Below are 14,232 nucleotides of genomic sequence, written 5' to 3'. Positions count from 1 at the left end.
ATGGGCGCCTCCTCCAAGGTCTCTAGTGCAGGTGACCGCGTGACCAGGGATTCCAGTTCAGAGCTGAGGAGGCGGATGGGGAACCCTGCTCTCCCTCCGACGTCACTACAGACCGGGGGCTCCCATTCCAGTGACCCTGGGTGGGAATCCAGCTCTCTTTCTCTGACGTCACTAAAGACCAGGGAGCTCCTATTCCAATGACCCCCTGGGTGGGAATCCCCTCTCTCTCCTCATGACGTCACTACCACCCAAGGGTTTCCATTACAGGGTCCCTAGTGCGGGTAGTGGGGGAGCGGATCACGCTCTCCGTCTGACGTCACTCCAGCCATCCTGGTGGCCCCCGGCGCTTCGGGTGGGAGTGGGGAGAAGCCCCTCCCCCAGGCAGCGCGGTGACGTCACTGGAGGCGGGGCCCGCAGAGGGTGGGCGGGGCTCTGGGAGGGGGCGGGCGCACGCCTGGGCCTGGGCGGGCAGAGGGAGCGAGGGAGGAAAAGAGCGGCGGGGGCGGCGGCGGTCAGGAGGCGGTGGCGGCGGCGGCGGCGGCGGCGGGGCAGCGGAGCAGCGGGGCGGCGGCGGCGGCGGCGGCGGCGGAGGAAGCGGCGGGGCCCGGGCCGGGGCCGGGCCGGGGCGGGCGATGGCGGCGATGGCGGCGGCGGGGCCCGGGCCGGGGGCGGCGGGGGTCGCGGGCCGCTTGGCGGGGCTGTCGCTGGTGCAGCTGAACGAGCTGCTGGAGGACGAGGAGCAGCTGACGACCATGGTGCAGGAGATGGAGGAGGTAAGAGCGGGGCCGGGGCGGGGGCGGCCGGAGGGATAGGGGGGCTGGGGGGACACCCGAGGGGCGTTAAGGGAGGCGCCCGAGGGGCTGGAGGGCCTTCCCTGAGGCCTGAGCAGGGCTGACCAGAGAGGGGAGGCCTGGGGGAGCAGGGGGTGGGGGTTCAGGAGGCCGCGGAGGTTTCGAGGGGACCCCAGGGGAGTCTGGAGGAAGAGGCGTGGGCGGGGGTGGCGCTGAGGGAGCCCCCGGGGACAAGTTTTGGGTGACGGGTCGAGCCGGGTAGAGGCTCCCAAGTGGTGAGTTTGCCAGTCGAGGGAAGCTGAGGGAGTCTGGGATAAGGGGTTCGGGGGTTCGGGGGGTGAGAGGGTAGGACTCCAGCTGTGCGGGTTTTCTGAAATGGAGAGAAGGGCGAAAAGCAGAGGAGAAAAAGAACCCCGGGGGTGCCCAGAGCTGCCCACAAAGAGGTTGCATAGCAACCTGGGTGCCGGTTTCGAGGGGCTTAGGTGGGTGCCCTGCGGGGGGGGGGGGTACTCCCTTTTTTTCTTTTCAGGGTGGGCAAGTAACATTGTAGCAAACATAGAGGGGGATAGGGGAACGGTGAGGGGGAGGGGTCCATCCCCTCTTCCTCTCCCTGGTGCCCGGCCCCATCTGCCCTTATCTTGCCGGATACCCCGTGGTTTGCTTTACGGGTGGAGCGCGGGGCGCCTCCCGACCCTCCCTGGACAGGTGGCCTGGCGCTTTCCGGAGCCCTCCCAGGCCCACCCGCCGCCGCCTTTGTCTGAAGGCTGAGCCTTCCCACGCCTTCCCCCCATCCCTCTCCAGAAGCCCGGGTAGACAGCTCCTTCCAGAGGGGGCTTGTGTCTAGGCTACACATCGAGAAACACTGCGAACCGTCAAGGGATCATTGTCCCAAACTACAGAGAGGCCACTGTAGTGCGATGGTATCGGCCCTTGCATTAATACCCTCCTTGTATTCACGGCTCTGGGACTTGGCACAGGACGCGCTGCTCCCAGTGAAATTCACCCCCTTGGCGGGCTCGGCACTTCCCATTTTGAAAAATAATAATCCATCCACCAGTTCCTTTGCCCGCCCAGTGTGAGTTTTATCCATAGAGGAAGAAAAGATTTGGTTCCTTTTTGTTCCCTCCACTTGTTGTGAAAGCCATCGTTGGTTGTCAGCTGGGTGCCTTTTTAAGTTTAATAATAAAATCACAGTTATTATTTGGGTTGTAACACATACCTACAAATCAGTATGCTGTAAGTAATCACACTGCTTCAGTGAGAACCAGGGTAACTGTGTCCATGGCATGGTAACAAAAATAGCTTTTCCATTGGGGAAGAAAGACCATAAAAAGGTTCAGTTCCTCTGACTGACTCTGAGGCTCTTAAAAATAACTTGTAGGCTAGAACCATGGACCTGAAGAACTGAAGACCTGAAGAGCAGGAAGGGAGAAGTGATTGTGTAGACAGGACCTAATAGTATTATTACTTTTTTGACTTAAGTTGACCTTCAGACAAGGATTCCTTTAAGTGTTCAAAACTGACTTTATTGCAGTTGGTTAGGCCACAGAGTTCTTGTTAAATTACTCAGTGATGGTTTACTTTTTAGGGTGTAGCACTTCCAAAACAAGGAAACCTTAAGTTGATGCCAGGCTACCTTAGTCAACTCACCTAATTATGGTGTCATAGGTGGTATGTCATACTGTACATGTTTCTTCCCATGTCATATGTGGCATGTTTCTGAACAGTTGCGTGAAACTGAATTTTTGGGGCTTCATAATTTTGCTTGTGTCAGTGTTGGGTGTGTTGTTTTCATGAAATTTATTGCCGTCTTGGTCTTCTGAGATAATTAATGTTAAAGTTAATGAAAGAGTGCATCATGGCCAGACAAAAGAATTCCTTTACGTGAAATATGTGGGCAGTTTTAAAAAATGTCTTGAGCTCAAGAGATGCCCATTTTATCTTTGAATTGGTTTCAAGGTGATTCTCCAGTGCTGTAGTTGAGAGAATAAGAGATAGTAAAGGACCTTATAGAATCTCTAAACTGGGACCAAAAGCTTTCCTTTTTAATTGGCCGAGAAAAATGTTTTAAATTGTAGAGTAAGGTTCTTCCAGCCTGAGGGGATATTTTGTGGTGTGTGGAAAATGTGGCTAGGTTTTGAAGGCATTCCTTATTAGGTTTAAAGACAACTAGGTATTATGCTTCAGTAACATGTTTTTTATTATTGTGAATGAGTTGTAATAGAGCACAGACTATTAAAAAATGTCTTAACTGCCATATAGATCATTATTTCCTCCGGCACCAAGTCATCTCAGCTTTCCCTTTATTCAGGCATGTGAGATCCTCAAATGGGTCACATGCTTAGTGATTTTATGATTGGGGATTAACTAAGTTGGTGGCTCATATGTAAAATACTTATTTTTATTTAAGGTTATTTTTACATTGAAGAGGAATGTTTCTCTATCTGGTTGCCTTAACCCTGTTGGACTGTACTCCCTTAAAAGGAGTAGTCTCACAAAGGGGATTGCTTTAGCTAAATTTGGCCTCTTGGGTCACTTAAGTAAAAGGATTTAAATTTTGAGAGGCAACACCGATTGATAGTTAAATTAATGACTTCACTGTGGATTCAATCCTTAATCTCTCTTCTTATTGCTAGGGGGACTTCATGTTGAAAATGCACTCTGAAGCATGTTCAGGGTTTGGAAGACCCGGTTGCTTTGTGGAAAATGAGAAAAGCTCCACCCTCTTGTGGGGTCTATTTCCTGGAGGCATGTTCTGGAGTGATTGGTGACTAGTGGTGAAGAACTATGGCATGAATCATAATGCCTCATTGAAAGGACTGTACCTTAATTTAAATCCCTGGCACTGAAATACAAACACTTATTGAACTAGCTTGGTTTTTCTAAGATTTAGCTTGAATGCAGACTTTAGTCTTGGTTGGAATGTAGAAATAGCATTAGGAATTAATCATTGCTTCTACCCTGTTCAAACAGTTAGGAGTCTATAACCCTTTGTGTTTAAGTCTTGAGGTTTCATATTTAAAATCCTGAATAAAGAATTGCCTTAATGTCCCAGAAAACATTTTGAAATTCAATTTGTTTATATTTTTGATCTTATTAAAAGAATTTTAAAATTGATGAGGTTCATACTGGGTGTCCTAAAGATCTTGGTGCAGTTTTAAATAGCTTAAAGTTGCACCAGGATCTTTGGGACACGCTTATAATAGATAGGTAAAGCATTTATTGAGTGCTTGCTATAAATTAGTATTGTATTAGTGCTAGCAAAACAAAAACGAACAAGAATATGGCCCCTGCCCTCCGGCAGCTTACTTTCTATTGGGGAAAGAGAACACAAAAAGGGGAGCTGGAAAAGGTGGGGGTGGGAGAGTGGAGGTATGGTTCAGAAAAGCACCGAAGTGGTTTGGAGACAAGACAAGATAAAGCAATAGCCCAGGTCCCAGGAATGGAGTCCACCAAAGGTCGTGCCCATGGGGTTGGGTGGGACTTGGGATGATGGCTGCAGTATAGTCCTGGGAAGTATGTAGATGCCTCAGAATAGAAGAAAGTTGTGGGCTGAATTTTGTTTCTTTATATTGTTTTACAGTTCTAGAATAGTTTTTTCCCGCTTCATGTGTATTTCCTCCACTGATGCTACATCACAAGTCACCTCTGCTTTTTCTTTCTGTGTGATCGGGACTTTATGTCTGAGTCTACCTGAGACACTAGGGGCACATTCTGCGGGAGTGGCCTGATGTCATCCTGCCCTCCATCCGATATGTCTGTCATTGGCCTTCTCTTTTGTCCAGCCATGCATGTAAGCTTGATGTCTTTTATACTGTTTCGCTCTCAATAAAACCGAAAGTTGACTTTTTATCCTGGCTGCTCTCCCAAAAGAGGACCTTATTTTACAGACAACTTAACATCCTTTCATACTATTCTTTTTTTTTTTTTTTAGAGGGGCAAATGGAGTTAAGTGACTTGTCCAAGGTCACATAGCTAGTTTTTGTGTTAGGTGTCTGAGGCCGGATTTGAAATCAGGTCCTCCTGACTCCAGGGCTGGTGGTCTATTCACTGCGCCACCTAGCTGCCCCTCATACTATTCTTTTAGCACTTATTAACTATGTAAAATATTCAGGAGAGTACTTTAGACAGAACTATGGCTATGTTACTAAAGTGTATATACAGTAATTATGTCCCAATCCACTTGATGGAATCTTGTTTCAAGTTATTTTATAGCAATGCAATTTTGTTATGGTCTTTGCAGCAGAACCTTGTTATAGGAATTAGTACTGTATATAATACTCATTTTGCAGAAATACTTTTAACTGTCCATGTGTAATTTTAGTGGTCACTTACCCAGTTACTGTCATGCGTGAGTAAAACTTAAAATTCTTAGAAGCTTTTTGTAGTTCATTTTCTTTGGTTTAATAGTTGCTGGGTTTTGGGGTTGTCATTTTGGTAGATATCATCTTGTCCATTGATATATAGAATACAGGTAATTTTTAATGTTTACGTACATACGTAAGCTCTTGGTTGTTTGTTTTTTAGGGGTGAAGGCAAGGAAATTGGGGTTAAGTGACTTACTTGCCCTGGGTCACACAGCATGATCAGGTGTGGAGTCCTCCTGACTCCAGGGCCAGTGCTCTATTTCCTTCTTCACTGAGCCACCTTGCTGTCCCAGTAAGCTCTTGTTAATCAACAAGCATTTATTGAGCACTTAGTAGGTTGCTTTATATTATAGTGTGTGATCTAAGAAAGGGTTTAGGGACATTTTCTTATAGAAGAATAAGGTATATTTTTATCTTGGCTGACCAGTTTGTTTAGTAAAGGTTAAAAGACATTCAAAAGTTGATCAAATAGATTTTATTTTAAACTATGATTTCTTAATATAATTTATCACTTAACCAGAAATCAGTTATTTAGGCAGTCTTCAATTCAGTAAACATTTTTAAACACCTGCTATATCTAAGGCACTTTATAGAAACAGAAATATTGTGAAAAACTGCTTTGTTGCAGTTCAGTCTTTTAGTCCTGTCCAACTCTTCATGACCCCATTTGGAGTTTTCTTGACAGAGATACTGGAGTGGTTTGCCATTTCCTTCTCCAGCTCATTTGGCAGATGAGGAAACTGAGGCAAAAAGGCTTGAATGACTTGCCCAGGGTCACAGGTACTAAGTGTCTGAAGCCTGATTTGAACTCAGGCAGATGAATCTTTCTGACTTCAGGCCAGACACTATCTACTACTATCTACTACACTATCATCTGCCTGCCCTAAAAGCTGCATAAGAACTGAAAAATAAATCCTGCTTTTCATCTCCTTTGCCTTAAACTTGGTGCTTAATTGAAAAGTGGTTTTTGTTGAATAGTTTTTGAACACAACGAGCTTGCAGTCTAACTAGGGGTGGGTGGTGGAGTGGAATAGTTATGACACATATACTAAGAAACTTTGATATGAGATCCACTACCTAGGGTGGGGAACCTGGCGCCTTGAGTGGCTTTCTAAGATCTTCAGGTGTGACCCTTGGACTGAATTCAAACTTCGTAGAAGGAATCTACTTAGTAAAAATGATTTGTTCTGTAAAACTTGGACTCAGTCAAAAGGCTGCACCCAAGGACCTAGAAGGCCATATCTGGTGAGGCAGCAGTTTCCCCGCCCCTGGACTAGATTGCTCCTTTGCGCAAAAATTCTAAGACTTTTGAGGAGGAAGAGATAGATCCCTTGTGGGAGGGGGATGGAAGTCTTCATGTGGCAGTTTAGTATCTGAGGTCATTGAAGGAAGAGAGAAGGATCTCAACTGGGATTTGGTGAAGGAAGTATATTCCTAGCCTGCTTAAAATGCAAAATGGTAGGAGAGGGCAAAGTCCTTATCAGAATATAAAATGTGTGGAAGGAAAGTAAGAAACAAGATTGGGGAAACATGAATGTCTTTAATTCCAGGTTAAGTTCATTTTATTTGAAAAAAACTGAGGCCATTGACTTGAGAGTTCCCTCTTTTCATCTCAGAACCCTCTTGACATTATTATTTCCTGTTTAACTTCTGTCTCATGAATAGGTGGTCCATCTTGACAAAGCCAGTGCCTCTATATATTTGAGCCTTTAATCTCATCTCTTATCTTCACTAGCAGATTGCCCCCACTGTCTTTTTTTCTCCTTTTTTTCCTTTTTTTTTTGGAGGGGGTAATGCTGGGCAATTGGGGTTAAGTGACTTGCCCAAGGTCACCCGGCTGGTAAGTGTTTTAAGTGCCTGAGGCTGGAGTTGTACTCAGGTCTTCCTGACTCCAGGGCATGTTGCTCTGTTCACTGGGCCACCTAGCTGTGCCCCACCCCACCCCCCACTGTCTTTTTTAAAATTTTATTTTCCAATTATGAAAACAATTTTTATCATTCATTTTAAAAAATTTTGAGTTCCAAATTCTCTCATTCTTCTCCCTGGCTTCATTGAGAAAGCAAGCAATTTGAAAGAGGTTATAAATGTGGAGTCAGTGCAAAATATCTTTCCACATTAGTCATGTTGTAAAAGAAAACACAGACCAAAAAATAAAGTAAAAAATAGTATGCTTTGATCTGCATTCAGACTCTATCAGTTATTTCTTTAGGGGTGGATAGCACTTTTCATTGTAAGTCTTTTGCAATGGCTTTGGTTCTTTGTGTTACTGAGAATAGCTAAGTCATCCACAGTTGATCATCACACACCATCGTTCTTATTCTGTACAATGTCCTGGTTCTGCGCACCTCACTTTGCATCAGCTCATGGAAGTCTTTCCAGGTTTTTCTGAAAGCATCCTGCTCATCATTTCTTATATCACTAATAGTATTTCATCACCATCATATACCACAGCTTGTTCAGATGTTCCTCAGTTGATGGACATCACCTCAGTTTCCAATTCTTTGCCACCACAAAAACAGCTGCGCTAAATATTTTTGTACACATAGATCCTTTTCCCTTTTTTTTTTTTTAAATCTCTTTGGGATATAGACCCAGTAGTGGTATTGTTGGGGCAAAAGGTATATGCAGTTTTGTAGACCCTTGGGTGTGGTTTGAAATTGTCATCCAGAATGGTTGGATCAGTTCACAACTCCACTGACAGTGCATTAGTATCCCAATTTTCCCACATCCCCTCCAACATTGGTCATTTTCCTTTTCTGTCATCTTAGCCAGGGGCCATCTCTAGTCATCCTGATCTGTATCTTGCCACTGGACCCAAATGGCTTCAGAGGAGAAAGTGAAGCTGGTGACCTCACACAGCCCTCCCCTCACTTAAATCCAATTCACAGTGTCATTTTCCTGATGTCTTGTCCTCTTCTGAGAAGGAAGGACAAAGGATGTCTTAGCCAATCTGATAGGTGTGAGGTGGTACCTCAGACTTTTATAAATTTGCATTTCTCTAATCAGTAGTGATTTAGAACATTTTTTCATATGACTATAGGTATATTGATTTTTTTTCATCTGAAAACTGCCTTTTTATATCCTTTGACCATTTATTAATTGGGGAATGACTCCTATTCTTATAAACACGCCTCAGTTCTCTATATATTTGAGAAATGAATCCTTTAGCAGAGAAACCTGCTGTAAGAATTTCCCCCCTAGTTTTCTGCTTACCTTCTACTCTTGATTACATTGGTTTTGTTTGTGCAAAATCTTTTAAATGTAATCACAATTATCCATTTTCTGTCCTGTAATGCCTCTGTCTCATGTTTGGTCATACATTCTTCCCTTCTCTCTAGATTCCATGCTTCTCGAGTTTGCTCAGAGTACAACCCTTTATATCTAAGTCCTGTCCTCATTTTGACCTTATCTTGGCCTATGACCCCACTCTCTTTTTAATCTTCAGTCCCTCCATCTTTAGTAGACCCTTCCCTGCTATTTACAAATAGGCCCGTCTCCAACGTCCTTTAGAATGTCTCACTAGATCCTACCATGTCAGTTCTCATTCTCTTCTCCTTCCTTTCTCAGTGAAACATCTTGAAATAGCCATCTACACTTAGGTGCCTCCACTTCCTTTCTTCTTTGAGGTCTGTCTTCCAACCTTACCACTCAACTAAAACTTCTCTTACCAGAGTGACCAAGGATCTTTTTAGTTGCTAAATCTGATGACCTTTTTTCATCCCTCATCTTTCTTGACCTTTCTGTAAAAGTTGACGCTGTAGACTTGTGGCCTTTCTAGGTTTTCATCCCTCTGCTCTCTCTGATCATTCCTTCTGAGTCTCATTTGCTGGCTCTGAATCGATATTATACTCACTGAGTGCCCCCAAAGGCTCTATTCTACATTTTCTTCATGTAGAGCTCATCAGCTCCCATCAAGGTGATGTCCAGAGGTACAGTGTGTATCTGACCCTAGTTTCTCTCCTGAGCTCTAGTCCCACATCATCAACTGCCTGTTGGACATTTTGAACTGGATATTCTGTCAGCATCTCGAATTCAAGTCCAAAATGGAAGTCATTCTTTTCCCCCAACCCTCCCCCTTCTAAATTTTCCTGTTGCTATCAAGGGCACCCTCATCCTTCCAGTCATCTAGGTTAACCCCTCAGTGTTACCCTTGATTTCTCACTCACCGTCACCCCAGCTACTGCTAAGTCTCCATAGTGTCTCTGGAACGTCTCCTCTTCACTTAGACAGCCATCGCCTTGGTTCAGACTTTCTTCATCGTTTGTCTGGACTGTTACAGTAGCCTTCTAATTGACTGCCTACCTCAAACCTCTCCCCACTCTTAATTTATCCTCCCCATTGCTGCCAACAAGACAGGACTTCCCTGCCAATTCAGTAGACTCTTGTGGCTCCCTATGACTATGAACAGATATGGACTGTTCAGTTGGGCATTTAAAGCTGTTCGCAACCCAACCCCTTCCTGTCTTTTCAGTCTCTTTATACCTTAATCCTTTCCTTGTAATCTGTAGTCTAGCCATGGGCACCTACTTGCCACTTCTCATGCATTGGACACTTCATCTCTTGTCTGAGTGCCTTTTCACTGGCATCCATGTCTGAAATGTTCTCCCACTTCTGCCTCTGGCTTCCTTCAGGACTCAGCTTAAGCTCCACCTGCAGCCTGATGCAGGAGGCTGGCCTTGGTCTGTAATGCTACCTTTCTTCTGCTGTGTTTGTATACATATATGTTTATGTACCCATTTATGTACGTATCTCCCCCATTATAATGTAAGCTCCTTGAGGGCAGGAACTGCTTTTGCTTTTTCTTTGTAGCCCTAGTACTTAGTACTGTGCCTGGTCCACAGTAAGGACTTAGTTCAATGTTGAGTCATTGATTAATTTATTGTGTAAATCATGGAATGCTGCTGAGGGATGTTTAGCACTGGGGACCATCATGGTTAGACGTGGGGTGTTAAGAAGGCAGCAGTGTGGATGAGTTAGAAAGGGGAGAAGGCCAGGACGAGGGTGGGGATAGAATTGGCACATAAGACTTAACTGTTGATTAGATGCGGTGGGTTAATGGGAGAGAAAGAAGTCAAAAGATACTTTGGAGACTTTTGAGCATGAATTAAGGAATTTTATTAATTATGCTTAATATGTTTCACTATAAGCAGAAAAGGGAATATGACACATTTTAGAAAGGTTTCTGTCCAAAATATTCTTTTGTAAAAATTTGCCTTTTAACCCCTTTGTTCCCTAATGGTGCTGGGTTATGTTATTTCTATAAAAGTTAGTTGGGATAACTAGGCTTCCTGATTCCTCTAGGACTGCTCTTTTTCTGCTTCATGTACTCTGGAGTTCGAATAAAGTAGACCTATAGACTAAATGATACTTTATTACTTGTACTGAATGTCCATTAACATTAGTCTTGTGAATATGAATTTCTCTTGAGTTAAGCTGAATTCTTTAGCCCTGTGTTAAAAATTTGCTTTAGTGTGTGCTTTTTTTTAGAACATAAAGCAAAACTACTCAAAGCTCTAGATTCTTAGTAAATTTAAATCTAGAATCAACCTGCTTATAAGTATTTGCTTATTTGTAGCTGTCAAAAGATCAATTTTCAATTTTTAGTCATTTCCTTTCTATTTAATTCAGATCAGCAGTATATATTGAGTACCGTGTGTGTCTTTCTGTCTGTGTTATTGTCTTAATGTGGGGGTGGGGGAGGATACTCTTTCAGGGCTTAATTACAAGGAGGGCCTTCCTCATATTAAGCTCTTGAGTGGTTTCTAAAGATGAATTACATTGTCCCTGCCCTCATGGAGTTTATAGTCTAGTGGGGATCCTAGGAAGTAGATTTTGAGCTTGAAGAGATTTGGGATCAAGTCTAGCCCTCTAACTTTCCACATGAGGAAACATGACTTAACCCCAGATCACCCAAGAAGTAAGGAGCAGAGATTGGATATCATTTCTTTTCTCTTAAGTGACATTGAATTAATAGTGATAGTTTATGACTGATGTCTCCTTCTTAATTCCCACCTTCCTGCCCACAGTTCCTGATTCCCTGTTGATTTTAATTTCTATTATTAACTTTGGTCAGTGCCATGACCAGCTCCAACTCCCAAGGGCTGATGAGAAAGCGTGCTGGTCTCTTTCTTACACAAGCATTGGTCAAATCAGGGTGCAGAGCAAGACATATTTTTGGACATGGTGGATGTATGGATTCGTTTTGCTTGACTGCTTATTTATGACAAAGATTGTTTTTCCTCGGGGGGGGTGTGCAGTTATGGAAAGAGAAGAGGGCCAATGATAGAGATGCCAAAAGAAAAGAAAAAAAAAGGATGGCCTTTGATGCATTAAAAAAGTTTCAAAAGCAAGTTCAGAAGGAAACAGACAAGCAAGACAGTTTTGAAAGTAATCTATTAATATATTGTTTAATATACAATGACACTTAAAAATAATGTACTTTTTAGAAAAGTAAGCTGTATGTACATGAGTGGTTTCACACATGTAATCTTTGTGTCCATATTTGTTTTTGGAAATGTTCATTTTCTTTTTGTGTTTGAAAAGTTCAGAATAAGAATAAAATTTAAAAACCCCCAAACACAAAAACTAATTCTGACCAGTTTTGGGGTCTGCTGCCTGGAAATGGTTCAGTAGGGAGAGGATGGAACAGGCCATTGTTGGCATTTACTTTGACCAAATATTTACCAAAGACATAGGGTTTTTGATGTTCATCTTATAAAAATGAGAATGATTATTATCACATCTAAGAGCCATCAGATTGATTGTCCTGGTTCTATTTCTTGATTTTTCTCATCCTCCCATTTTGAAGACTAGGTCATTTGTTCTTCAAGCATCTCTTTTATATGATGGTAATGGTATACTGATTTTTCACATTCAGATCAGTTCCACATGGAAGAGATTGTGTCAACTTAAATCTCACCACCATTTGTTAATTTTTCTCATTAATCTCAGCAGAGAGAATTGGGCTTTCTTCTACGAAATGCATCAGTTTTTGGCTTTTGTTAATCTATATATTGGTTTATAAGGTAATGAATTTTTATGTTTGTTGAGGAGGCTGTCCGCCTTGAACTCTTGATAAGCAGCTGGTAAATTTCCTTTTACAAGTAGGCTGTATCCTCGGAGATGGTTTCACACAGCCCACGAATTTGCTATATTTTGGGACATTTTTACAAGGCTGGGTTTTAAATACTGTTATTGATCTAAACATGTCGAACAATCCAGCCAAAAATCGTTGGGTTTTTTTCCAGTAAGACCTATGTAGGAATTGGAATTGAAGTAATTGGAGCCTGTGTTGGCTTGGTGCTTACAGAATCAGGAATCGGAATCTCAGTTGGAAAGGATCTCACAGGCCATTTAATCCAATCCAGATAGATGGATAAGAAATCTCCCTTTATATCTGACAAGTGGTCGTCCCCCAGCTTGCTTTCAAAACCTCGACTGGATGGGACCCACCAGCCCATTCCTTTGGCTGTGATTGTTACTGTCAACTCTAGCCTCTCTCTCTCCCCCTGTCTCTGCCTCTCTGTCTCTCTCTCTTTGTCTCTGTCCCTCCCCTTCCCTCCCCTCCCCCCCCCTCTCCCCCCTTCTCCCCCCCCCTCTCCTCCCCCCTTCCCTCCGCTCCCCTCTCCCCCCTTCTCCCCTCTTCTCCCCTCCCCTCTCCTCTCCCCTTCCCTCCGCTCCCCTCTCCTCTCATAACCTAACCCTTCAGACCTGTTATGTTCATGGATTAGTGACTTCAACTTTTGTAGTTCAGACATTGTTTCAGAATCCAGGTTATTGTTCACATATGCACTTAAAATAATTGTTTTATTTTAGTCATTTTAGTTGTCAAGACAAGCTTTAGTTAGTGATTGGCATGATTCAAAGCTTATGCTTTGAGAAAGGAAAGTACACTAATGGAGTATAACATAATTTAGTCATTTTTAGCATATTGTTAAAAAAAGACAATAACATGCATGAGTCATGTCTTCAGATCATTTGTTTGTCTTCATAAATCTTTGAAATTACATCTGAGAATTTTTTACTAAAGGATTGCAGCTTTCATTTCCTAGACATCCAGTGCAGTTCAGTGTTACTCTGCAATAATGCTGCTGTCTCTTTAGTAGTTTTGTTTAGAATTAGCTGCAATTATGATCAGAATCAAAATTACTTTTTGTTTTTCTTCCACTTCAAAGCAAAGGCTGCGCTCTCCTTATGGGAGTGCAGCATGGTTTCTCATTAGACATCATGACTGTTTTTATTAATAGCAACCATTAATATAGGATATTAATAATCACTGAGCAAACATAAGAAGTACTTATTGTACTCAGTGCGGGTGGAGATAACAGTTTAGGAAAGAGCTGGTCTCTTGGTTTTCCTTTAGTATAGGCTAGAGATAGAAGCATCTTTTGTTTAACTTCGATATTATGATTTAAAAGTACTTTATTGTCACTAAAAACACATGGTGTCCCAAAAAACTTTGGTGAAAACTTTGGCCTCACAATTGTCTAGTGACATATAAACCCTGATTTACAGAAGAGAAAATCGAGACACATTCATGAAAGTCAGATTAGTATAGTGTAGCCGTACTGTTCACCAGTCTTTGCTGGTGATAGTAGACAACTCAAAATGGGGGACTTAAAAATTGTCCAGAACAAATGAGGCAACTGTCGTGCTGCTTCTTCGTTTAAATACAAACATTGTGATGACTAATGTTTTCTGAAGTTTAGTCCTGTCAGGAGTAACTCACATGCTCGCTTGCTCTCTCCTCTCTCTCCTTTTTCCCCTCCCTCTCTCTCTCCTCTCTCTTCCTCCTCTCTCTCTCTCCTCTGTCTCTTTCTTTCCCTCCATCCCTCTCTCCCTCTTCAATCTCTCTCCAATTTCTCTTCTCTGTCTCTCTCCTCTCTCTCTCCCTCTGTTTCCTCTCCTCTCTCTCTGTCTCTTTCCTCTCTCCTCTCTCTCCCTTTTCAATCTCTCTCCAATCTCTCTGTCTCTCTTCTCTCTCTGTCTCTCCTCTATTTCTCCTCTCTCTCCCTCTCCAATCTCTCTTCTCTGTTTCTGTCTCTCTGTCTCTGTCTTCTCTCTCTCTCACTGTC

General features: G+C 43.1%; 1 protein-coding gene across 1 annotated transcript in view; it reads left to right on the top strand.

Moving 5' to 3' along the window:
• VPS37B (VPS37B subunit of ESCRT-I) overlaps nucleotides 1-14,232 on the top strand; it is a 22,837-nt gene continuing 8,605 nt past the window's right edge. Inside the window, exons 1-2 of the mRNA XM_069081603.1 lie at nucleotides 1-140; nucleotides 326-773. Of these exons, the coding sequence (XP_068937704.1) occupies nucleotides 1-140; nucleotides 326-773 (588 nt within the window). The remainder of the gene's footprint in view (nucleotides 141-325; nucleotides 774-14,232) is intronic.

The sequence above is a fragment of the Petaurus breviceps genome, unplaced genomic scaffold, assembly GCF_028583685.1.
Source record: "Petaurus breviceps papuanus isolate PSGF00001 unplaced genomic scaffold, PetGlider_PUasm1.0 99, whole genome shotgun sequence".
Classification (NCBI taxonomy): domain Eukaryota; kingdom Metazoa; phylum Chordata; class Mammalia; order Diprotodontia; family Petauridae; genus Petaurus; species Petaurus breviceps.
Note: the sequence above shows the minus strand (reverse complement) of the source record. Positions and strands in the feature narration are given on the sequence as shown.